Source organism: Odocoileus virginianus, chromosome 4 (genome assembly GCF_023699985.2).
Source record: "Odocoileus virginianus isolate 20LAN1187 ecotype Illinois chromosome 4, Ovbor_1.2, whole genome shotgun sequence".
Classification (NCBI taxonomy): Eukaryota; Metazoa; Chordata; class Mammalia; order Artiodactyla; family Cervidae; genus Odocoileus; species Odocoileus virginianus.
In genome coordinates, this window is record NC_069677.1 from 69,335,753 (window position 1) to 69,361,944 (window position 26,192).

The 26,192-nt window shown below is 41.1% G+C and overlaps 1 protein-coding gene across 2 annotated transcripts in view; it reads right to left on the bottom strand.

Annotated features, from left to right (window-relative positions):
• CLDN18 (claudin 18) overlaps window positions 1–16,711 on the bottom strand; it is a 28,138-nt gene extending 11,427 nt beyond the window's left edge. Inside the window, exon 1 of one of the 2 annotated variants that reach the window (XM_020876020.2) lies at window positions 16,492–16,711. In XM_020876020.2, coding sequence (XP_020731679.1) covers window positions 16,492–16,711 — 220 coding nt within the window. Of the gene's footprint in view, window positions 1–6,684; window positions 6,959–16,491 lie in introns of those variants that run through there. The other variant, XM_020876019.2, reaches the window with a different exon arrangement.
• Between the last annotated feature and the right edge of the window lie 9,481 nt (window positions 16,712–26,192).

A 26,192-nucleotide genomic window follows, 5' to 3' on the forward strand; every position in this document is an offset into this window, starting at 1 on the left:
GAGCTGAAGTGTGGGCAGGATTCAGAGCTGACAGAAGCAAACAGAAAAATGGGAACTGAATGTTCCTTCCCTGTTGCTATATGTCTTATTCTCCCAAAGTAGCTATGAACTGACAGGCCAGGTGTCTTTGGACATGGTTGCCAATCCTGGCTGTGCCTTAGCATCTCCTGGGGAAACTTTTAGATAAATATTTATGCTTTGCCCTGATCCCTAGGAACTTTCATTTAATTGTTCAGTGACATAAAACTGCAAGGAATAATCTGGGCAAAAAGCTCTCAAGAGGGCATAGGAAGAGGTACTCAGAATGGAGAGCTGAGAGGAAAGAGTTTCTAGTAGCTGATATCGCTAAGCTGGCTGGAGGGTGGGGGTGGGGCTGGTGAGACAGCAAGTCACCAAGTGCCAAAGCCTAGACATGGAGTCTTCGTTGGGATGGGGAGAGGAGATGACCCATATCTTCAGGCACAGCTTGGCCTCAGATTGGAGGCAGGTAGGTCTGGTGGAGGAGTCCAAGGAGGGAGAGCCCAGAAGAGGGAAGTCTCAGGCCAGACCTTAGAGAAAAGGCCTTCAGAACAAGATGGGAGTGCCTCGACTCTCCAGAGATCCTGGGGAACCCATGTGGAGGTCTTAGGCATCTCATGAGATCCCATAGACTTCATGATACCTAGTGAGTGTCGTTAGACAAGTCTTTTAACCTCACAGAAGCCAAGTCTCCTCAACTCTGGAGTGGGATAGAGAGATTTCTTGCAAAGAAATGTTGTGAAGATCAGATGCTGCTTGGTCCCAGCATAGAACTAAGTCAGGATCTATAAGATTTGGTTTCTTCCCCTTCCTTAAAAAGAAGCTATTTTTCCATAGAGAACAAAGTAGTAGTTACCAGTGGGGATTGACGAGGGGTAATATAGGGGTAGAGGAATGGAGGACGTAAATAGGCTACAAGGATGTAGGGTACAACACAAGGAATGTAGCCAACACTCAGTAATAGCTGTAAATGGAAAGTAATCTTTAAAAATTGAATAAAAATTAATTAAAAATAAGACAATTTATAAAAGTAGTTATCTCTCTCCAACTCTACATGGCTTTGGCTTGTAGTAACCGTGTACAAACTTGAATCCTGTCATTTGATAAAATACAGTTGAGGGTTTGAAAAAGCCATGTGTGAGAGAGTGTGAAGGGCAGGAGTGGAAGAAGATTTGAGAAGAGGAGGAAGAGAAAGGCCTGGACAAACGTAGGGAGGAGATCAGGAAAAGTGGGCTTAGGATCTGGTGGGCAATGAGCAGGCTGATGCAATGTAGGTGCGTTCTGTCCTATTGCCTTTTCACCTCTAAGGTGGGCTCCAACTACATAACTCTGACCATGTATGTTCCCACAAAGAAGTGATGCCCCACCACTGACCAATTCATGCTAGGGTGTGATGCCCCTGCTATCAAATTAACAACCTTGGGACTTCTTTGGTGGTCCAGTGGCTAAGACTCCATGCTCCCAATGCAGGGGCCCAGGTTCAATCCTTGGTCAGAAATTAGATATGATATATTCTAGATATTGTATGTTCTACATTTGGAATTATATACTAATTTTCAATGAAGATTGAAGATCCCAGGGGCTTCCCAGGTGGTACAAGTGGTAAAGAACTTGGCCTGTCAATGCAGGAGACATAAGAGACATGGGTTCGATCCTGGGTCCAGAAGACCCCCTGGAGAAGGGAATGGCAACCCACTCCAATATTCTTGCCTGGAGAATCCTATAGACAGAGGAACCTGGGGGGGGTTACAGTCCATGGGGTTCCAAAGAGTTGGACATAACTGAAGTGACTTAGCACACGTTTCTCCGGCATACATGTTGCAACAAAGAGTTTGCATGCTGCAACTAAAGATCCTGCAAGCTGCAGTGAAGACTGAAGATTCCAAGTTCCACAGCTAAGACCCAGTGCAGCCAAATAAATAAATAAACATTTTAAAAAAACCCATAGTAACAACCTTTACAACCACAAGCTGAGGAGGCATCCTGATTCCTGGGTCTACATAGTTTTGAGAATCAAGAAGTCAGAGAAACAGCCTCCTTTTACACTCAAGGTACAGGTTCTCTTGGGCTTTGTAGATGTGTTCTCAGTTCTCTGTGAAATCTCCTTCAGATGTGCCATAATGTGTATACATCACATGTTTGTCCACATACTTAAAAAATCATGTTTGTGCTAAAACAAGTCTCTTTTTTGAAGAAAGGGAAAGCATCTTAACCCAAATCCAAGAGGTTCCTGCAGATCTCATTTCAATTTTACAACTAACTTGTACTAGTCTCTCTACCTTTCAGGGCCAATTTCTTCCACTGGACATTGAGGAAAGACATGCTGGTTCCACAGCATCAGGAGCGCTAGACTTTATGTGAAACATTAGCTAGTAGTAAGAAGAAATGAACAAGATAGCTCCTTTCGAAAGGATACATAAAAGAGCAGTTTCAGATTTTTTTTCCTTGTGGATTTCAGATTTTGTGAAACTGTTCCCTGGGTTAAACATGGTTTCCTTAAACACCCCCATTGTTGTGTGTGTCAATATGATTGACAGGTTGATGGGAAACTCCCTAGCTCTCCAGTGGCTGTTGTTTTTGCACATTGAGGTGGTAAAGGGGAAATGCAGTCAGTTGTGTGAAAAAAAATCAAGACCTTCAATGCCTGCGATGGGGCTGAGAATCAGTGAAGAGCTCAGAACACAGGGGGATGGGGGGTGGAAAGGAGATAAGAAGGACCTTAAATAAATCTTTACTTTAGATATTTAGATTCATAAAAGGCATCTGACTTTGGAGAAGAAAAAAACCTGGAAGATCAAATATCCTAACTGAGAGCTTTGGGTGGTGTAGACATGACAGTAATGATTTAATGATGCCAAGAGCCAGATCTTGTAGAGACTTTTCAGAAGATCCAGTGGTTAAAACTCAGCACTTTGAATGAAAGCAGGGAGAGTTAAATCTCTGGTTGGGCAGCTAAGATCTCTGGATGCCGCAAGGTAAGGCCAAAACATAAAAAGAGCCACATCTTGTAAATGGGTCACAGAGCATCTTTACACAAATGCCTTCCTGTGAGGCACTGCAGACCTAGAGAAAGTCAGGTCGAGATGTAGGTGGCCAAGCTATGCCCTGGATCCCAACTCATCTGCTTCTAACCACAGGATCCTGCTACAGCAGCAGATTCAGTCCTATATTTGCAAACATGTTATAGAAAACATCACTTGACTCTGATACCATCATGGAGGCCAGAAACATGAGTTTGCTAGGCTTTTGCCTCCTCTCCATCTTGTCCGTTGACAGCCCTTTGCTGTTTCCTCCTACAGTCTCCAATCTCCAGGGAGGGGAAATAGGAATTAGTATTTTTATAAGTATCTTTATACTTAATATTCTTGATTGTGCATTGTTAATGATATTACTATCAATGGGTCAGAGTGCCAGTGCACCCTCTACTTTTATGTGCTCAAGCCTAGACCAATCCTTTCAACCGTAATGAAGGCCCTTCTAGCTGGAACGAGTGTGGGTAGGGAAAAGACACAACGTGGAAGTCTTTCAGTCTGTGTTCATAGCCTACTTCTGCCATCCTCTATCCATGGGAACTTGGGCATGTTACCTTGCCACTCTCTCTGAGCCTCAGTTTTCACTTTTGTAAAAATAAAGCTAATACATATTTCCATGTATTATTGTGAAGATTAAACTGGAGAGTTTATGTGCAGTCCAATAAACCATAGCTGTTTTTACTTCTGGGCACTGTCTTTGGAGAATTGCATGCTACATTGGCTGTTTGGAATCCAGTGCAGAGAATCCTGGGCTATAAATTATACAGTGCTGGTAATATACAGGTAAACAGTCCTGGTACCACCACCATTTACCTCATTCATCTCTCTGTAGGTATAGTACAGCTAGATGAATGGAATTAAGTTACTCTATGGCTGTCAGTTCCAAGTAAATGTGATACATTTTTATCAGATGAATGAAAAGAGATTTTTTGCAAGTAAAGAGCAAAGAAGAATTGAATGATTGGTAGTTGTGATTATGATAATTAAAGCATTAAAATGGTATCTACCTCATGCCTTTATAGCACTTAAAGCCTTACTTGTCTGCAGGAGGATAACATTCCTCCCTGAGTTCTAAGTCAAAATTAAACTCTCTGCAACCTTCCATTTTTACCTTCAGGTATTCCTCCCAGCTCCTCTGCTTCAGGTGTCTCTTCCCAAGGCCGTCTGTCAAGCTCAAGAATATGCTTTCAGCAACTGTTTCTGGTGGCCGCATCCCCTCCAGGCACTGGGTCCTGGCTGGTTCATGTTAATCCTTTCAACCCCCTTTGGGAGCACCATAAGTATCCACAAGCCATCCTCTGGCCTCCTCTCTGGCTTCTTCATTGCCTTATGATCCTGCCTGCAGCTTTTGAGTTTTTTTTCCTAGTCTTTTCCTCTTAGTAATCCTCCCGCCCTTCCCTTACCTCAGTCAGTCAGCCACATCTTAAGTCATCAAACAAATATTTGTATTTCAGGATGCCAATTTGCACTGTAGTCACTCCTGCTGCATTGAGGACTGGCTACTCTTAAATCCAAACTCTTCTCCTTGGCCGCACATGATTAGTGATTTAAAGTATCTCTTTTTCCACAAACTCAGTCACAGGAAATGGCTTTCCTTGATTTTGGTGGGATGCATTTCTGACGCAGACAGGCAGGGCAGGGGTTCCCTCTCTGAAGGGAGAAGCACGGGCTGGGGGCAGCAGGCTGGTAAGAGACGGGTCACGGAAGGAAGGTGAGTGACGCTGGAGCTGTGTGTCAGGCTGTCGCAGCTGCACCTAGTTCAACTGAGAGTGAGGGACCATGGAAGGTGTTTCCAGGGAGAGGAGAGCAGAGAACCGGAAGCTGGTGGCTGAAAGATTCTGCCTGACCTTCTGCCATAGTCAAAAAAGCAAACATTCTAAGGAATAAAGGATAGAAACCGGAATGTGAGAGGTTAAGAGTGAGGAGGGAGGGATGGGAGAAAAACTTTGTCTTTCAGTTTGATCATCAGTGAGCTAGGGAGAGAGAGAACTTGACAATGCTCTGAATCAGGAAGGTTTTCCAGTAAAAGATGATATAAGCATGAGTGAGGAGGAAAGATGAAAGAGGCAAGAAGGGGAGGGGCTGATCAGCAGGGGTGGCCAGACAAGAGGGTGCAGGGTCCTCAGAGCCCTGGTGGAGAGGCTGGTCTTGGACAGGTGAGAGGGAGGGAATTTTGTTCTGCAGAGAGTAGACTGTTGATGGGCTGAGGAGAGATTCTGAGAGGGCTTAGGGATGATGGGATCCCTCAGTAGAACAGGAAAAACAATGAGAGTGAGTTCTGGCCATGTTGGAGAGTGGGGCTATTTCGGATCCTCATATGTGGAAAGATACAGAATGAGCCAGAGATTGATAATGTGTGATGGGGTCCTGGGAAGAGGTAATTGAGCTGAAGTCATGGAATGTCATGCCTTAATTTTGAATACAAGTTCATTCTTACTTTTTTATTTAATAGTTAAAACTGGGTGTAGCTAGCAACTCAACAATCCATGGTCTTGCATCTCCTCCCTTCTGACCTTTGCCCTGTAGTATCAGCCCCTCTCTGGAGCTTCCTTCCCTCCAGCCAGCCTCCCTTACTGCTTTATCTCAGTCAGTGATCAGTCTGTTTTGCAATACAAGTGGCTTCTAAAGATGGAATAAGCACCCCACTTCTACTCTGACACCCACTTTCTAGTTCTTTCTGCAAATGGAGATAATTAATTGAATTGCTTTTCACAATTCAATTTCAAGGGCTTCACAGGCCTTGCAGTTTCCTGCAAATTTATCCCCATCTCCCTGTCCATGAGGTATTTGTTTCAGAGATACAAAACCCTGGTTTCTTTTCTTCAACAAACTCACATCAGGGCCACTCCTTGAGGCCACTGATTAGCCTAACCTTTTATTTCTTTCTTTGCTTTTTAAAAAAAAAAAAATCAAGTAGAGGTCCCATAATATCTAGAATGCAAAGTTCCTATGATTCCTATTTGAACCAATTATCTATTAGAAACAAGGATTTAGCTGATATCATCTTCAGGGGTGAAAGGATGTCATTTATAATTATATTTATGTTCTGAGATTATTATAATTATTATAGTTTTGTAATTATATTTTGACATGCATTGTTTTTTAAGAGTGCACCCCAGAACCTCTCAACACAAATGCAGAGAAAGGATATTTGTAATTTAAAGGCAATATATACTTTATGGCACTGATTGAAACTCTGACTTCTCAAAGGAAAAATTAACCAAGTTGATAATGAAATTATATTAACTCCTGATAAACTTTTTCGATGGTAAGAAAATATTCACCATCTTACCTAGCCCCAGGTATGTGCAGGCAAGAGCAAGTCACACGCACATACCTGCACACGATTACTTTTCTCCTTGAGAAATATTGTCTCTTCTAGCGCCACGAGCCATAGCCCCTTTGTTCTCATGACCCGCTTCCTCACTGGCGATTCCTTTGACCAGAGTGTAAAATCTTGGGTGCTCTCCCCTAAGTCTACATAGCCCTCTTTGACACGGGGCCAACTTCTCCTCTTACACCTCTGATGGGAGCCAGTGCCGCGAGGGTCCTGCCCTGCGCCCAACTCCGAGGTCCCTCCGGGCTGCGGTGGGAGCAGCAGCCGGCTCCCGGCCTCAGCTGCGCGCACGCCTACCTGGCAGGCCCAGGATGGTGAGGTAGGGCCGGCACTCGGTGAAGCCCGAGCTTTGCTGCACGCAGCTGCGCCAGAGCCCTTCGTACTGGAACACGGCGGTGACCGGGTTGTCGTATAGGTCCTGGGTGCTCCACATGTCCATCTCCGTGGCAACGATGCAGCCGGCCAGGCCCAGGGCGGACAGCAGGAAGCCCACCATTTGGCATCTTGTGGTGGACATGGCCCGGCTCCCCGTCCTCCCGCCCAGCTGCCGCCTTCGTCTTGCCGCGCTCCCGGGTAGCTGCTCTGATCAGATGGTTTTCCTCGGCCCTCTGTGTTTGTTCACAGTGTTTTCCTTAGATAGTTCAGTTTCACTCTTGGTTCAAGGACATTATTTTTTCATTTGTTAAGGAAGCAGCCCCAAGAGGCACTTGTCTGGGGAGCGGCAGAGGCCGGGTTGGTTTGAGGGCGCGGCAGTCTGAGTGGACCCCTGCCCCACCCCGGCCCGGGGTCTGCCCCCAGGGAAGAAGCGCAGCTAAGACTCGCGTCCCTCCACCCCCATCCACACACACAAGCCTTCCTTGAGGCCCTGTTCATCATGGGAAACCAGTTCGACTGACCTCACTTAAAAAACATGGCCCCAGAAATCTCCGTCTCACACCGGACATTTTCTCTTCACAACTCGTAAACCACCGTTACACTGACATCTTTCCATTTTGATCTTACAGAAATGGGTAGAGCAGGTATTAATTATTCCCACCCATAGTTTTGGGGGGAGGGGGTGGTGAGTCAAGCAAGGTACAAAGAAATTAAGGTACTTGCCCCCGTGCCTTGCACCACAGGTGCTTAATTTAAAAGATGGCAAAGGTGGAAGTCCTATCTCAACTTCTAGTGTGGGACTCTTTCTCTGTTTCCATATGGAGTGACTGGGGCAGGCAGAATTGTCCCCACTTTTGAGAACAGGTGGCCAGATTCTACTCTGGGTCTGCAGGAATTGGATCTGGGATGGGAAGAAGCAGGGCGTTGTGTTGACAGACATCTCACCCTTTCATTCTTGCTACAGGAACCATATGAAGACCATGTAGCAAGCAGACACAGAAGTTCCACAGAAGGCCATGAGGAGGAAACAGGCAGGCTGGACCAGAGACCCTGACCTGGTTACTGAGAGGCCTAGCATCTGCTCCTGACCCTGTCCATAACATGCTGTGTGCTGGGTGATTGGGGCAAATGGCTCCACTTATGTGGGTCATGGTGTTTTCATCTGTAACATGGACAGGGTAAGCCGAAACACTTCAGACCCCTTTCAGGTGTTATACCCTGTTCTCTTCTACATTTTGCAAAAGAATCTTTACTACAGTTGGTCAAAATGCCAGGAATTATAGAATCACCAAAACAGAGACTTGGCCAGAGATCAGCCGGTGTGTTTTGTCTACATAATTTGATTTTAGAATTACATTAGAGAATTGATGGACCTGCTACTTCCTGTGGGTGGTGTGTGTCTGGTGTCTGAAGTCAGATACATTTTAGCGAGATGTTCCTTGAATCTGGATGTCAAGGCCCTGATACACACCCACATACACCTATACCCCAATCTCTAGCCTATATACATTCTCCAGGAAACAAGTCTGTGCATCTGGACATTTCAATGTTATCTTGGGTGCACCCAGTCACCACTCCCATGGCTTTATTCCCAGCAAACACAGAAAGCAGATATGCAAAGTCTCCCCTCTGATTTGAATGGAGGCAACACTCCCCTCAACTGCACACCTTGCTTTAGGTTCTGTGATCAGGGTTTGCACGGTAAGAAGAATGAACCAGAAAACCGCCAGAGAGTAGGCAAGAGTTACATGACTTAGGTGAAGTCCTGTTGGTGGCTCTATAACTCCTGAACTGAGCTACAAGGCCAAGTCTAAAAGGTGGGGAGGAGGCAGCCAGAAGAAGTGACTCTGGTCTCTGCTGATGGACAGGGATTGACCAGTTAGATTGGAAAGTGTTGGAATAATTCAGGAATGATTCTGCCACTGTTTCTGTGGACAGAGATCATTTCACTCTCATTTCAATTAAAAGTTAGGCTTTTTATTCACAAAGAGATTTATGAGAGTTTGGTTTCCAGTTGTTCATTTTATGACATTTGTTTACACCCTCACCCCCATCATTGACCACCCAAATGTAGATTGAAAATGGCAAAATTAAAAAGAAAAGGTTATTATAGTTACCTAGTATCATTCATGACAGTTTCTCCTCTCCCTTCCCTATGAAAATGTTTTTATGCAAAATTTCAAGACAGAATATAAAGATATTCAGGTAACAATGAATTAAGCTTTCTTTCTTGTTTGAAATGGTGACAGTGACTTTATATTTTTGGAGGAAGGAAAAGTTAGTTTTAAAGGATAAAGTAAATCTCCCTCTACTTAGGCAAAATATTGAATGAGTAGAGAGGGATTCTAAGTGTACACACTTTAAAAAGTATGAAATAAGTATGCGTTTACCTGCGTGCAAGCTCAGTCGTGTCCATCTCTTTGTGACTCCTTGGCTCCTTTGTCCATATAATTTTCCAGCCAAGAACTCTGGAGTGGGTTGCCAAGTATTAACATGCTTTAAAACATGTGGAAAATGGGATTTTTCACTTCCTGGTGAGTTTTCTGTGCTCTAGAATGAGTGGACTGCTGCTTTAGCAGTCACTGCTAAAGCGTAATTGGGGGTCCACAGAGGAACAGCTGGCTTCCTTGTTTATGGCAATGGGCTTTGTTAAAATACATTAAATGTATCTCTAATGATAATGACAATTCATGGTCTGATTATGATAGTATATAATAATAATGATAACAATCCATGATCTTATTGTGTTTAACAATAATGGATCTGTTTCAAGTTTGTTTAATCACTTTTACAATGGAGCAAAAAATTTTGCTGACTTCTTGAGGGGAATGCTCCCTATATTCAACTTTAAATATGGTTCTGATGTTGCCATTTCAGGTTGTACATTTTCAGGAGCTTATGTTATTTTACTGATATTGTAGAAAACATTTCCCCTAACTTTTCTTTACCTTGTTATAGGAATATTAATACAACAATATCTATGCTAATTAGGCAAAATGGCAGTCAAATATCAATATAAAATATTATAGTTAGGAATATGGGAGGAGTTAAATTAGTGTTATTACAAGACAAATGATTGATATATCCATTGATATTTTCTTTTAAAATATTAACACACTTTATAGTCTTAACTTCTGACTCCACCTTTTGGTGCTCGTAATAGAAAATTTAGAAGCGGGAAAATGTTAACAAATCTTACTCATAATTTTAAACCCTAGACAAAATATCTGGCATACTTTCTTTTTAATCTATTCTTTGTATATATTTTTTACATAATTAAGAGATCATACAATTTAATGTTTTTCTCTTTTCACTTAATTGCATATGTATACAATTAAAGTACTTTAAACATTGTTTAATATATTTAATCTTAAATATTTAATCCATGAGTATGTTAGTCTTTCATTATATAGAAATGCTGGACTTCCCTGGTGGCTCAGACAGTAAAGAATCTGCCTTTAATGCAGGAAATCCTGGTTTGATCCCTGGGTCGGGAAGATCACCTGGAGAAGTGAATGGCTACTCACTCCCAGCATTCTTGCTGGAGAATTCCATTGACTGAGTAACCTGATGGGCTTCAGTCCATGGGATCACAAAGAGTCGGACACAACTGAGCGGCTAACCCTTTCACTTTCATATAGAAGTGCAACTATTCACCAAAACAGCATCTATTCTTAGATAATTAGACTTTACCCCTCCCCCAGTTTTTTGTTTGCATGAAAAACAATGTTAATGATGAACATTTTTCACATGACTCTTTTGCCAGCATTTCTGATTACCCTTTAGGACAGATTCCTAAGAGAGGCATTAAGATGTCAAAGGGTATGAGGCTTTAAAAAAATCTTTTTTAAAAAAAATCTTTTTTATGTAGAGGCAGACTTTTTTTCTATGAATTTTATTCCTAGTAAACAGCATTTGCAGTATTAACAGCATTTGAAAGATCTTGTCTCACTGAAACCCTTATCTGCTTTGTGAGTTTGTTGTTATACATGACTGCATGTTTAAATTTGCATTACTTTGATTATTAATGAGTTTGAAACTATTTTTTAAACAAATATTTGTGAAGTGTTTGTTTTTCTTTTTCGTGAATTATCAGTTTGTACTTCTTCCTCATACATTTACTGGAATTTGGCATTTTTTCTATCAACTTACATGAATTATTTGTTAAGGATCTTAATATAGTGTTATGATTACTAAAAAGATCTTTTCACATTGAATATTTGCTTGTTAATTTTTTTTTTTGTGGTTTTAGAAAAATACTGTGTTTTCCATTTATATGTTCACAGTACCTGGCACATAATAGGTGCTTAATAAAAATCTGTTAAATGATGTAAAATGAGTGCTCTTTTCTATGCTTAGGAATTTATTTTCCACTTAGAAATGACATTAGAATTATTTTAGAATTTTAGAAAATTTAAAAGTGTTTTGTGTATCTTTATATTTAATTAATCTGGAAACTATTTTGGTTTGTAGTCTATGATTCATTTTTTCCCTCAGAAAAGCTAATCAATAATTTTTACAGCACTTATTAAATAATTTTCCCTTTCCTCATGCTTTGTAAAACCTCCTCTACCTATATTAAATTCACATATATGTCATCCTAATTTTAAACTTTGCTCCATTGACCTGTGTCTATCTTTGGGACAAAACACACTTTTAATTATCACAGCTTTAGAATTTTGTTGAATATCTGGCAGAGTTAACTCTCTACTTTTATATTAATATTATCCTTAAAAAACATTAAAAAATTAATTTCATCTGCTTCTTGTTATAGATAACTACTTTGCCATGCTCCCAAGGGAAAAGTCTCCCTAGCATTTTGGTTAGAATTCTTGTAATATTATTGTAATATTATTCTTACAGGCTTAGGCTCTGCAAAACATCTGCCTGGGTTTGAATTCTCAACTGTCACTTATTATCACAGTGTCAATGGGAAAATTCTATAGCCCTTTTGTGCTTCAGCTTCCTCATCTATAAAATGGAGATAATATCACTACTTACCTCATAGAGTTGTGAAAATTAAACTAAGTATAAGGTAATTTATGTAAATTTATATAATCACCAAATTAGTTTTAAAATATAAATTAACATATGCTAATTTCTCAAACCAATGCCTAGGGCAGAGTAAGGTCTCAATATGTTTTATTATTATTATAATACAATTAGTTAAATATAGTATTTATTATACATTAATTAGAAAGAAATTCACACTTTTATAATATCCCTATCTAGGATCCTGTAGTATATATTCCTTTTTAATTGATGTTTAAATTTTCCTTAGTAAACTTTCTTTTTCATTTTATTCTTGCCTAACATTTAAAGATATTATTCCAAGTGTTTAACACATAACACTGTAGTGTGTTGCCTCACAAAGAGATTTAAGTTATTTTAATTCTCTTGATACACTACACTCTCTCATGCCACTGTGTCTTTTCCAATAATGTTCCTCTCTTTCTGAAAACCTTTTTACCTCTTTGTATTTCTGGGTAACTCATACATGTCATAACTAAGTAACTCAGCTCAGCTGTCGTTTCCTTTGGGAAGTCTTCCCTTCCTCCATGTCTACATCCTGTACCATATGAGGCACTGACTGTGCTTTATAACAGTGGTTCTTAACTGGGGCTGCTTTTGCCTCCAGGGGATATGTGACAAGTCTGAAGACATTTTTGCTGTCTCAACTAGGGAGGGAAAGGTGCTGCTACTCCCATCTAGTGGGTGGAGGTCAGGGATGCTGCTAAATACTCTGTAATGTGGAGAACAGCACCCTACAAAAGGAATTATATGGCTTAAAGTATCAATACTGCCTAGGTTGAGAAACTTTGCATTGCAATGGTTTATTTATCTTCTGTCTCTCTTATAGATTTGTGAGCCTTTCCCCATATGCAGACAGCTTGGGACATAGTAGGTACTCAACAAATGCTTGTTGAATACATAAATGTTCTTTCTAGTGCCATGATTTCTGTGTTACTGAGTTTAAAAATTTTTTACTTTTATTTTTTTGTGTGTGTTACAGTTATTTCCTTATTACTTCTGTGTATATGGGAAGACCAAAGGCTTTACTCTTCCTTCCTATCCCTGCCCAGAGGGGACCTTGTCTAAACTCGGTCAGTCCAGGAGAGGGTGGCTGCCAGTTTTCGTTTTAGTGAGATGACTTTGTCTAGGAAGGTTGACTGTCAGTCCAGAACCTTGCGTTTCTCTGGAGGGTTCGGTTGTGCTTGACTTCTTCCCTCTGAGCCTAAGTATCTGTGTTTGCATTCTTGGGAGTGTGTAGCTTCTCCATGGAAATTAAAAATTCTGTGCTTTCATTTCAATGGCAATGGAAAAAAGTTAAAGCAAGTATGTTCCAGACCCTCAGGCTGGCCACTTATGGTCTAAGTTTATGTTGGTATGTATGATCATGTTTATACCACGAGTCAGTGAAGTGAAAGCCTTAACTTGTCATGAACAAAGGGTTCATTCCAGCTCAAATAGAAATGGAGTCAGGGGAATTTCCCCCACCTTGTGGCACTGGTACTACGACTTAGACACCTGTGCCCCAGTGGTCAATTCTGCAGGAACTTCACCAACAAGTACTGCACGTCCTATTTTGCACAAACCTGATTGCAACAATTAGTGGTGGGTGGCACAGTGGTAAAGAATCTGCCTGCCAATGCAGGAGATGTAGGAGATTTGGGCTTGACCCCCTGGGTCGGGAAGATTCCCCTGGAGTATGAAATAGCAACCCACCCCCTGGTGGCTCTGATGGTAAAAAATCTGCCTTCAAAGCAGGACACTTGGGTTCGATCCCCAGGTCGGAAAAATTCCCTGGAGAAGGGAAAGGCAACCCACTCCAGTATTCTTGCCTGGGAAATTCCATGGGTAGAGGAGCCTGACTTGCTACAATCCATGGGGACACAGAGTCAGACATGACTGAGCGTACGCAGTTGCAAATACACAGCGGAGAACTTTTCCTCCCCAGATCCCAGAAATAATCAGGTCAATAGTCTTAGAGCCACATTTCAGAAGCACCGCACCCCAACCTCACCTCAAATGAACAAAACCATTGCAAAAAGCATCACGTCACAGATGTCTCATCACCGCCGATAAGAGAGGACAATTCCCTGATAAAGTGGTGGCTAAGGGTGAAAGATGTGAGTACCTTGAATTTATTAATACCACTTTGTAAAACAAACTCATGTGAATAGAGAATCTGCATTAATAATACTAAAGTCAAAGCTTTGAGAGAGGTAAAATAAAATTGAACTGTATCTTTGTCCTATTAAACTCCAAGTGAAAACCAATAATATCCCTAACACCAAATGAACATTGACATTTGGGTTTATTTAGTGGTATTTACACTACAATTGCAAATGTAATTTTGGTTCCTTGTATAAAAGTTATGTATATTAGGAATTTAAATCTGTTGTTATACATGTTCATGTTAAAGTGATGTAAAATGAGTATAATTGAAATCAATATTGAAGGGCTGCAAGAATTTTTTTCTTTTAAAACAGATTTCTACAAAATTCTTTTTGAAAAATACTTCTCTGAACTATCTAGTGGTAGAATCTTCATGTATGAACACACACAAAGGTTCTAAGAGAAGGCCCTAAAACAGTTTCAGTATGGCCCGTTTAGCTCTGTCAGTGTGGGCAAGTCACTTTGCCTTTCTGAGTCTCCACGTCTTGGCCTGCAAAATAAACATGCGGCAGTGGGGGGGGGGGGGTGGTTGTTGACAGTTGTTGCTACTCTAGGACGCCCCCAAGACTGCAGCCTAAGTCTTAGGTAAGAGGTGAGGCTAGGAAGGTGCTTTTGCACTGGGGATTTCTGCTTTGTGTCTGAGAGCCACGGGGCTCCCTGTGAGGGCTGTGAGCTGGGACTTGGGTGCAGGTAGGACACAGTCTGAGCCCTAGCTCTATCTGCATGTGACCTTGGGCAAGTTACCCCAGTTCAGTTTCCTTGTTTCTAAAGGAGTGGTAATGATAGCATCAAGTTCATGGACGGGGTGGCTTGTAGAGTTTACACAAAGAACTTCAAGGCAATTGTTGGCTCAAGTGCTAGTGCCTGGTCTGCCATTGTTGTCTGCGATTTATGAAGCTGTATGACCCCTCAGGTGTCACTTGGGTGCTCTGCCTCAGTCTGACTCTCTCCTTCAGGGCTTCTAGCTCTGTGTGGACCCAGGCCCATGAACCGAGGTCTCTGAGAGACCAGGGGCATTTTGCATTTGAGTTGAGGGTGAGTTCCAAGGGCAGATGGTTAGACCTGGAGCTCAGGAGGGGTCAGCAGGACATAGAGACATGGGAGTGGCTCACCTTTCTCCAGTCCCTGGAGGAGGGAGATCCCACTGAATCAGTCACTGGTCACCCAGGGATCTGGCTTATGTTCTTGTTTGTATACAGGCCATTCCCCTCTTAGCCTGGCATTCAGTGCTCTCTACCATCATCTCCATATAAATCCTCTCTTCCTATCAAGGTCATTCCTTCATTTTCTCCCGAGTAAGCCTCAGGTGGAAGTACCTTCATGCCTTTGCCCATGTTGTTTTTCTTACTGTGATGCTGCACCTCTAACTCATAACTACCTGTCAAGGGTCACCTGTAGGATTTCCTTCCCAGTGGGTCTCTTCCTGAGCAAGTCATCTTTCTCTCATCTCCTGCAGCACTAGCCCTCTATTTTCCTTACTTGTCACCTTATCATACCACCCTGGTGTGCACTTTCACATTTTGGGGATGCCAGGCCCACAAAATCCTGAGGCTGTTCTGAGCTCTCCATCCCCAAGTGTGGAATGTATGAAAGGCTGAATCACTGTGAGACAGAGCCTTCACCTTGTAACTTCTGTGTAGGCCTAAGTCTTGGCTCTGCAACCCAGTGGGAAATTCCTGGAGTAGAAATCCTAGTATCTATTTCTGATCCTCCTTACTGTGCCCACCTTACATCATTGTCTCTCTCCAGACTCTGATGAATATTTATGAAAGGAAAAAAGAACTAAGAATAAAAATAAGTGTATTTATTGTCTTACTCTGATACCTGAGTGAAAGACACTTTTGACAATCTCTGCTCTTGAGGTTTGAAGTTTTCTTTGTTAACATGACCCATCTGTGAAGCAAACAAACCCTTATGCAGCTAATAGGCCAGCCTGCACTTCACAGCTGTCATTCCTTTGTCCTGCATGGCTGAGTGCACTTTCTACAAGGTTGCTTTGTGCAGAGAGAACCCAGAAGCTGGTTCCATGTGATCAATACATTTTGGAGGTCAGGAGACGCAGACAAGGGCTGGGCCCATCTGGTGTCCCCCAGAGAAACATAGCGCCCAGTTCTTTTCCTCTGCCCACTTTCTGTTGCTGCTCTGTACATAGGTGCCCTGGAACCTGGGACCAGGCACAGCGGGCCGGAAATGGAACTCCATTCAGGAGATTCACCATCTCCAACTCAGGGAGGAGGATCTGGAACTAAAGGAAGGAAGTGGCTATGACCTGGGCCTCCTGAGTCCTGAGCCTGTGGGTGATTGAGACTTGTGTGCAGTGGAGTTATTTAAAAAATATGCCGGTTGGGTACCACCTAGTTAGGGATACAGGAGCCCTACCAGCTCCAAGAAGCTCCCTGTCCCTGTTTCCTGCACTTCCTGTTTCCACCTCAGTGGTGGGGATTGTTGCTCCTCCTTCCCCAGTGGTCCCTTGGCGGTGCCCCAGGTAGAGGTGGCTGTATCCTGTTCAGCTCTGTCTGCCCCCACATCTTGTCAGGTACCAGTCCTTACCTGGCAGCCCCAGCAGGGTGAAGTACCCCCGGCACTCGGTGAAGCCAGAGCTCTCTCGGACGCAGGAGCGCCATAGCCCTTGGTAGTTGAATACAGCTGTCACTGGGTTGTTGTACAGATCCTGGGTGCTCCACTGGTCCATGCAGGTGGCGGCGATGACACCTGCAATCCCGAGGAGTGAAACCACAAACCCTAAGCCCTGGCAGGCGGTCACGGACATGGTGGGGTGCAGAGCTGACACGGAATACCACTCGACAGGGGACAGTCAAGTTCTGAGAGTGCTGAGTGTCAGGATGGAGCTTTCTTAGAGAGGCTGGCACACACGTCACCATGGACCATGTAAGGAGGTGGGGACTCAACAGTGCCACCTGGGCCCGCCCTGCGCCTTTATCTTCCCGAGTGAGATAATTTCCACAACATGGTACCAAGAGCCATTTGTTTTCCACCATATGTACACTCTACTCACTGTTTACCTTTTGAGGGAGTTTCTTTTCTGATTAGCCAGGCTCCCCTCTGTGGAGGATAAAGCAGGAGCAGAGGGCACTGCCTGTAGGACCCAGCAGGTTGGCTGAGTAGGGCTCCCGGTGGCTAAGCCGCACAATACTTGGAGATGCCAAAGGAATGGATTTATATCTGAGTCATTTTTCTGTACAGCAGTAATTAACACAACATTGTAAATCAGCTCTACATCAAATAAAACAGTGATTGGAGATGAAAGGGCTTTATCCGTGTGGCTCTCCCAAGGTACTACTGCTGCTTTACTTAAAAACCTAGGTAAGGCAGGTTATGGGGCAGCATGAAATACAGCTGATTCTTCTTAACCACTGTTATCACAGTCTATACAGTTACCAGGAACACTGAATTAGCGAATACGGAATCATTGCCCACTGAGGGAATATAGAGTTCAGTTCCTGTGAGCCTCAGGTCATATTTTATCAGTTGGTCAATACATAACTTTGTTTTATGGGGGTTTCCGCTTAAAGACACCTTATTTAATGTACATTGTTGATTCATTAACATTGAACTCATGACCAACAGCACTAGAACTCATGCCTAAACGAAGTTCATCTAATATATCCTTTTCTCTGTAAAGCACATCCCAGTCTTCTTGTGCTTGGGAGCCCTAGCCAGCACTTTGGTACTATGCTTGGGCCATTTTAAATAAAGAAATCACCAACAAAAAGCACAAAGATCCATTTTAAATAAAGAAATCACCAATGAAAAGCACAAAGATATGAATAAAATGTCACTAAAAGTGTTGCAAGAAGGGCATTTGTTTATGGGAGGAGCTGAAACAGAAAGGCAGACGTCTTGTTCCACCTCACCTAGGAGCATACACATCTCACCACCCACATTTTCTGCGCTATGCATACATACATGTCCAGTGATGACTGAGGAAGCACCTTGAACACTGATTAAAATGCATTTTAGGGAGCAGGTGAATGGGCAAGTATGAATCTGCAGAGAATCAAATATAGTTATTTGATAGAACTGGGTACTGAATGTGGTCAAGCTATTTGTAGCTTTTGTGGCACTGACCCTGCCTTCAGCCCAGAGACCAGAGGGGAGGGAAGATGGCAGAGGAAAGTTTCAGGAAGGCACTGGGCTCTGGAGCCAATAGCCTGGGTTCATCCTCATGGCACTGCTGACTAGCTATTAGAGGCAACAGCTACATCACTTCACCTCTCTGAGCCTCATTGTGTTCATCTGTAAAATCACATAATAATAATGATTATCTCCCTGGGTTGATTGTAGCTTAAATGTGGAACTCTAAACTCAGAAAACAGCAAATAGTAGTAGGGCAGACTGATGGAAACATAATTAAAAGCTTTAGTGATTGACTAGTCACTTTCACATTGTGTTTCTTCACATTGATCAGAAACTAGACCCTAGTCTTCCACACAAAGTATCTCTAGAGAAGTTTAAAATTTTTTTGGTCCAAATATCATTTTTACATACTTTGAACTTGGATTCAATTCTCAACTCTTTCTCCAACTCACAGGACTATATTATACATTGTTGGCTAACACCTCTGTGCCTCAGGTCCCCCATTATTAAAGTAAAGGGTTTATAATGTATAGAAATATTGAATCAATATGTTGTGTACCAGGAAAAAAATAAAGTAAAAGATTTGGAACGTCTCAGAAATAGAAAGCTAACGATGGGTAAGTAGGAGATTAAATACAGCTAAAGTTAGCATCCATAAACAAAAAGATAGACCTGAGAAAAGTACACAAAATACAGACACAGATAAAGAGATGGAAAGCATGAAATGGCAGTAAGAGGCATGGAGGATAGAATGAGAAGTTCCAACCTACAATTGGAGTACTGAAGGAAGAGAATCAAGAGAATGAGAGAGGGACACTATTTGATAAGTTATTGGCTAAGAATTTTCTGCAATATCTGAATGTATTGTATATTGCAAAAAACACCAAAGAAAAAGAGAAAAACATTTTAAAACCTGAAAGAAAAGAATTACAGCCATTGTATCAACTGCACCAGTAGAAACCAGAGGTAACAGAATTATATCTTTAAAAATTGAGAATAAAAATAACTATCAACCTCAAGACAAAGAGAAAACAGACCACAAATGGAGAGAAAGTATTTGCCAAAGAAAAATACCTGCCAAACTACATTTTATCCAAAAAACTTTTGGGTCAAAGACTCATCCCAAATATATAGAGAACTCTTTGACAGTTGGCATTAAGGAAATGAAAAACCTGATATAAAAATGAGCAAAAGATCTAAAGAGTTCTTCATCAAAGAACTTATACTGATGGAAATTAAGCATTTGAAAAGACGCTCAACATCTCATGTCATTAGGGAATTACAAATTAAAACAACAACAAGGAAAAATATATGAGTAGAACTACACATACTGTGATGAGATGACACATCATGCAACATTTCTAATAATGATCATGTACGAGGCAATAAAATCAATCTCAAATTTAAACATCAAAAACAGTGAGATACTACTATCCACTTGCTAGATTGGCTAAAATCCAAAACCCTAACACCAAATTCTAGTGAGGATGTGGGTGTGGAGCAACAGTACTCTCATTTACTGCTGGTGATAATGCAGAGTAGTACAGCCATTTTTGGAAGACAGTTTGTTCTCCCTTGGTAGCTCAGACAGTGAAGAATGTATAACATCAAGGGTGTACTCTATGTAAACTACAGACTTTGGGTGAGAACTATGTGTCAGTGTAGATTCATTGATTATAAGATGTACCATTCTAGTACTGAATGTTGGCAGTTGGGGAAGCTGTACATGTGTGGGGCAGGGCTTACATGGGAACACTCTCAATCTTGCTGTGAGCCTAGAACTGCTCTAAAACATAAAATCTATTTTTAATAAAAGGGCTGAGCTCCATCTCTGGGTTGATAGCTGATTAGAGAAAGAACAGCTTTGGAAGAGTGGAGCAGAGAACAAGACTTCAGTAGGGGCAGGGAGCTGCAATGAGAGACGCCCGTGAAAATGTAAAATTCCTGGGAATTCTGAGAAATTCTGGAGTGAACAGTAGACTTTATCAAGGTGTAGAATAAGAGCCCAAAACAATCTCATGCAGGTCTTCAGGGACAGGGGAGACCCTAGGGGAGATCTCATTTGCATGTCAAGCAGAAGGAGCAGGGACCATATCCTAGTTATGTGCTCAGTCATGGAGGGGGAAAGAAGTCAGAAGACACTCAAACTCTTGGTAATGGAGTGATTGTGAGACTTGAATTGGGGAGAGAGAATTCTGACTCAAAATGCCCATCAGTGACTATAAGGCTGGTTCCTTGTGGCTCTGACCCTCTGGCTGCCAGATACACATCTTAAGCCCTATGACCAAGAGAACACTCCTTATATCCAAATTTCTGTCCATGTGGTCAGTGGTCAAGGATTTTTAAAAAATTTGTAGGAGACTTCCCTGCTAGTGCAGTGGATAAGAATCCACCTGTCAATGCAGGGTACATGGGTTCGATCCCTGGTCAGAGAAAATCCCCACATGTCTCAGAGCAACTAAGCCCCTGCACCACAAATACTGAAGCCCGTGTGCCTAGAGTCCATACTCTGCAACAAGAGAAGCCACTGAAATGAGAAACCAGTGCACTGCAACCAAGAGTAGTTCCTGCTCTCTCTAGCTAGAGAATGCCTGTACAAAGCAATGAAGACCAGCTCAAACAAAAAATAAATAAAAACAAAAAACTTGTAGGATTTTTTTCTTCACCAAATCCAGGAATTGCAAGCAAAGCAATCTCAGTATATATGCTAACATATGAAGAAGCTCATGTCCTAACTTTAACATTGTGGGATTTTGCTTACACCATTTTACCAACATTAAGCCTCTGTTCCCCAGAGAAATGAGGAACATTTCTTTTTCTTTTCTTTTTTTTTTTTGAGGAACATTTCTTATCCACACTACAGGAATGCTTTGAAAAATAGCAGGCTGAATACCACAACATCCAGAGATCTTTGTCACTGAATGTGAGCTCTGAAATAACAAATTCAAATTTCCCAAAGTGAGAGAGCCAACCTGTTCTTTCTAGGTGAAAGGTCTACCCTAGATTCTGTAGGAGAAACTTAGCATGTCCTTGTCATAAGTTTATGCTCCTGAGTTAGTTATGATTCAGAATGACCACTGAAGCCTGAGTTTCAGCCTCATGTGGGTGTTCAAAGGATAGGACTCAGCCATGCAGTGACTCATTTCCATTTGGTTTGGCTTGTGGGAGTAACAAGATAATACTCCCTTGACAGTGGCGGGGGGCAGGAGGCAGAATAACCAACTCAAGTATGTCACCCCATTTGAATGTCAAGAGTCAATTCTAAAACCAATAAGCAAGGCTGATCAATATACTGCCCAGAATTCATCAATTTTCTAGACTTGGCTATGTTTTTGAGTCCCAGTTGGAGTGATTAATTGTATATAGATTTTTAACTAAAAAATATGCCCCATATATCTGGAAAAGAATTTGAACAGGATGCATCATTTCAGGCTAGATAAGAAAATACAACAACCCAAAACCTATGGGACTCAGTAAAAGTGGTGCTAAGGGGAAGGTTCATAGCAAACAAGCCTACCTCAAGAAACAAGAGAAAAGTCAAACAAATAACCTAACTCTACACCTAAAGCAACTAGAAAAGGAAGAAATGAAGAACCCCAGGCTCAGTAGAAGGAAAGAACTCATAAAAATTAGGGCATAAAAAATGAAAAAGAAACAAAAGAGACCATAGCAAAAATCAACAAAGCTAAAAGCTGGTCTTGAGAAGATAAATAAAATAGACAAACCATTAGCCAGACTCATCAAGAAAAAAAGGGAGAAGAATCAAATCAACAGAATTAGAAATGAAAATGGAGAAATCACAACGGACAACACAGAAATACAAAGGATCATAAGAGACTACTATCAGCAACTATATGCCAATGAAATGGACAACTTAGAAGAAATGGACAAATTCTTAGAAAATTATAACTTTCCAAAACTGAACCAGGAAGAAATAGAAAAACTTAGCAGACCCATCACAAGCACGGAAATCAAAACTGTAATCAGAAATCTTCCAGCAAACAAAAGCCCAGGACCAGACAGCTTCACAGCTGAATTCTACCAAAAATTTAGAGAAGAGCTAACATCTATCCTACTCATATGCTTCCAGAAAATTGCAGAGGAAGGCATTCTATGGCCACATTCTATGAGGCCACCATCACCCTAATACCAAAACCAGACAGAGATGCCACAGAAAAAGAAAATTACAGGCCAATATCACTGATGAACATAGATGCAAAAATACTTAACAAAATTCTAGCAAACAGAATCCAACAGCATATTAAAAAGATCATACATCATGATAAAGTGGGCTTTATCCAAGGGATGCAAGGATTCTTGAATATCTGCAAATCACTCAATGTGATACACCACATTAACAAATTGAAAAATAAAAACCATATGATTATCTCAATAGAAAAAGCCTTTGACAAAATTCAACATACATTTAGGATAAAAAACCCTCCAGAAAGCAGGAATAGAAGGAACATGCCTCAACATAATAAAAGCCATATATGATAAACCCACAGAAAATATTATCCTTAATGGTGAAAAATTGAAAGCATTTCCCCTAAAGTCAGGAACAAGACAAGGGTGCCACTCTCACCATTACTATTCAACATAGTTTTGGAAGTTTTAGCCACAGCAATCAGAGCAGAAAAAGAAATAAAAGGAATCTAGATAGGAAAAAAGAAGTAAAACTCTCACTGTTTGCAGATGACATGATCCTCTACATATAAAACCCTAAGACTCCACTAGAAAATTACTAGAGCTAATTAATGAACATAATAAAGTTTCAGGATATAAAATTAACACACAGAAACCCCTTGCATTCCTATACACTAACAATGAGAAAACAGAAAGAGAAATTAAGGAAACAATTCCATTCACCATTGCAATGAAAAGAAGAAAATACTTAGGAATAAAGCTACCTAAAGAAATAAAAGACATATATATAGAAAACTACAAAACACTGAAGAAAGAAATCAAAGATGACACAAAGAGATGGAGAAATATACTATGTTCATGAATCAGAAGAATCAATATAGAGAAAATGAGTATACTATCCAAAGCAATCTATAGATTCAATGCAATCCCTATCAAGCTACCAACGGTATTTTTCAGAGAACTAGAAAAAATAATTTCAGTTTGTTTGGAAATACCAAAAAAACCTCGAATAGCCAAAGCAATCTTGAGAAAGAAGAATGGAACTGGAGGAATCAACCTGCCTGACTTCAAGCTATACTACAAAGCAACAGTCATCGAGACAGTATGGTACTGGCACAAAGACAGACATATAGATCAACAGAACAAAATAGAAAGCCCAGAGATAAATCCATAGTTATGGACACCTTGTCTTTGACAAAGGAGGCAAGAATATACAACGGAGAAAAGGCAATCTCTGTAACAAATGGTGCTGGGAAAACTGGCCAACCACTTGTAAAAGAATGAAACTAGAACACTTTCTAGCACCATACACAAAAAGGAACTCAAAATGGATTAAAGATCTAAACATAAGACCAGAAACTACAAAACTCCTAGAGGAAAACTTAGGCGACATAAATCACAGCAGGATCCTCTATGACCCAGCTCCAAGAGTAATGGAAATAAAAGCAAAAATAAACAAATGGGACCTAATTAAACTTAAAAGCTTTTGCACAACAAAGGAAACTATAAGCAAGGTGAAAAGACAGCTTTCAGCATGGGAGAAAATGATAGCAAATGAAGCAACTGACAAGGAATTAATCTCAAACATATACAAGAAACTCCTGCAGCTCAATTCCAGAAAAATAAACGACCCAATCAAAAAATGGGCCAAAGAACTAAACAGACATTTCTCCAAAGAAGACATACAGATGGCTAACAAACACATGAAAAGATGCTCAACATCACTCATTATCAGAGAAATGCAAATCAAAACCACAACAAGGTACTATCTCATGCCAGTCAGAGTGGCTGCTATCAAAAAGTCTACAAACAATAAATGCTGGAGAGGGTGTGAGAAAAAGGGACCCTCTTACACTGTTGGTGGGAATGAAAACTAATAAAGCCACTATGGAGAACAGTGTGGAGATTCCTTTAAAAACTGGAAATAGAACTGCCATATGACCCAGCAATCCCACTGCTGGGCATACACACTGAGGAAACCAGAATTGACAGAGACACATGTACCCCAATGTTCACAGCAGCACTGTTTACAATAGCTAGGACATGGAAGCAACCTAGATGTTCATCTGCAGATGAATGGATAAGGAAGCTGTGGTACATATACACAATGGAATATTACTAAGCCATTAAAAAGAATGCATTTGAAGCAGCTCTAAAGAGGTGGATGAAACTGGAGCCTATTATACAGAGTGAAGTAAGTCAGAAAGAAAAACACTAGTTCAGTATAATAATGCATATATATGGAATTTAGAAAGATGGTAATGATGACCCTATATGCGAGATAGCAAAAGAGATACAAATGTAAAGAACAGCCTTTTGGATTCTGTGGGAGAAGGCAAGGGTGGGATGATTTGAGAGGGTAGCGTTGAAATGTATATATTATCATATATGAAGTGGATCACCAGTTCAGGTTCAATGCATGAGACAGGGTGCTCAGGTCTGGTGCACTGGGATGACCCTGGGGAATGGGATGGGGAGGGAGGTGGGAGGGGGGTTCTGGATGCGGAACCCATGTGTGCCTGTGGCTGATTCATGTAGATGTATGGCAAAAACCATTACAATATTGTAAAGTAATTAGCTTCCAATCAAAAAAAAAAAAAAAAGAATTAGGTCCTTATTAGTTTGCCAAGCAGGGTTTTAGTTGGGAAACTCAAATCTTGCTTCCTTTGGTGATAAAGTAAAATGCAGCAGGAACATGGATTTATCCAAAAGGACCATATTTTTCCTGTTCGCAGCAACACACTGATATCAAGAAGTCTCCTGAAATATAAGAGACACTTTTAGGCAAGATTCTAGGACAGAATTAGCCCTTGGTGCCAGTGTGATGACATCATAGATGATCCTCAGAGCTCCCTGCCCTCACCCATCTCACTTTCTCATTGATGCTCAGTGCCCCAGGTTCCTCAAGCTCACTCCTGGTTCTAAAATTTGCTATTAGGAAAGAGATGTATGAAGACATGATGATTGAATGGCAAAGCTTAGTTTGTAACCTTGTCTGGACTCTCTGTATTTTGCCCCATGAATCAACTTCTCTCCACCTGAAAAACAAATAAAACATTGCGTGTTTGCTAATAGTTTGGTGATATCCAGACTTCGGGTTGTATGAATGAGTAAATTTTCATGTAAAAGATACCAGGACACAAAGAAAATCACCAAATTTTTATTTTGCCCCATAAGGACAATAACTAATTATTATGATTATCAACATTTGTAAGAGAAAAATATTTTGATATAAAAATACAGAAAAATGCAATCTCAGAGTAAAGGACGGTCATATAAAGGACAATAAAGGACAACTAGAAAAAAATATATAATTTGCATATATGTTTTACATTGTTCTTACTTTTCCCTTTGTTTTTTTTTAGATGGGAAACCATCATCAGGGACCAGCATGACCGTAGAAGCCTAAAGCCAGAAGACTGGGTGTTGACTTACAGCCAGTGAGATGTGCACTGTTAAGGCTTGTTGGAGGTGGGAAATGCCAGAATATAAGGACCAGAAACATGATTCTTGAGTGGGAGTTTTGGTGGTCCTGAAGGGAGGTGCCAGCTTTGGAGGAGATACAGATGGGCAAAGATGGGAGATCTTGAGGTCTCAGGATTATTTGATTGAGGGTGCAGGGACTGAGGTCTACAGTGCATCTGATAGAAAAGTCATTATCACAAGGTGTGGAAAAGAGAAAAAAGCAATGAAAAGTCCATAAGGACAGTGCCTATGACCTTACAAGGACTTATTTGGAATGTTCTATGGACAAAGAGTAAGGAACATCATTGATACATTGATTGATTTTATGTGACCTATTTGATTCATTCATGGGCACATTTGCTTAAAAAGCAATTGCTGACTCAGGTAGTACACTAAGCACTGGGAATCTGGAAATAAATTAGAATCAGTTCTTGTTCCCAGACATGCAAAATTACTTATAAATTATATATGTGCTACAATATTTACATATTATGTTGCAAAACATAACCTCACATAATGAAAGGAGGATAATACAAAGTGAT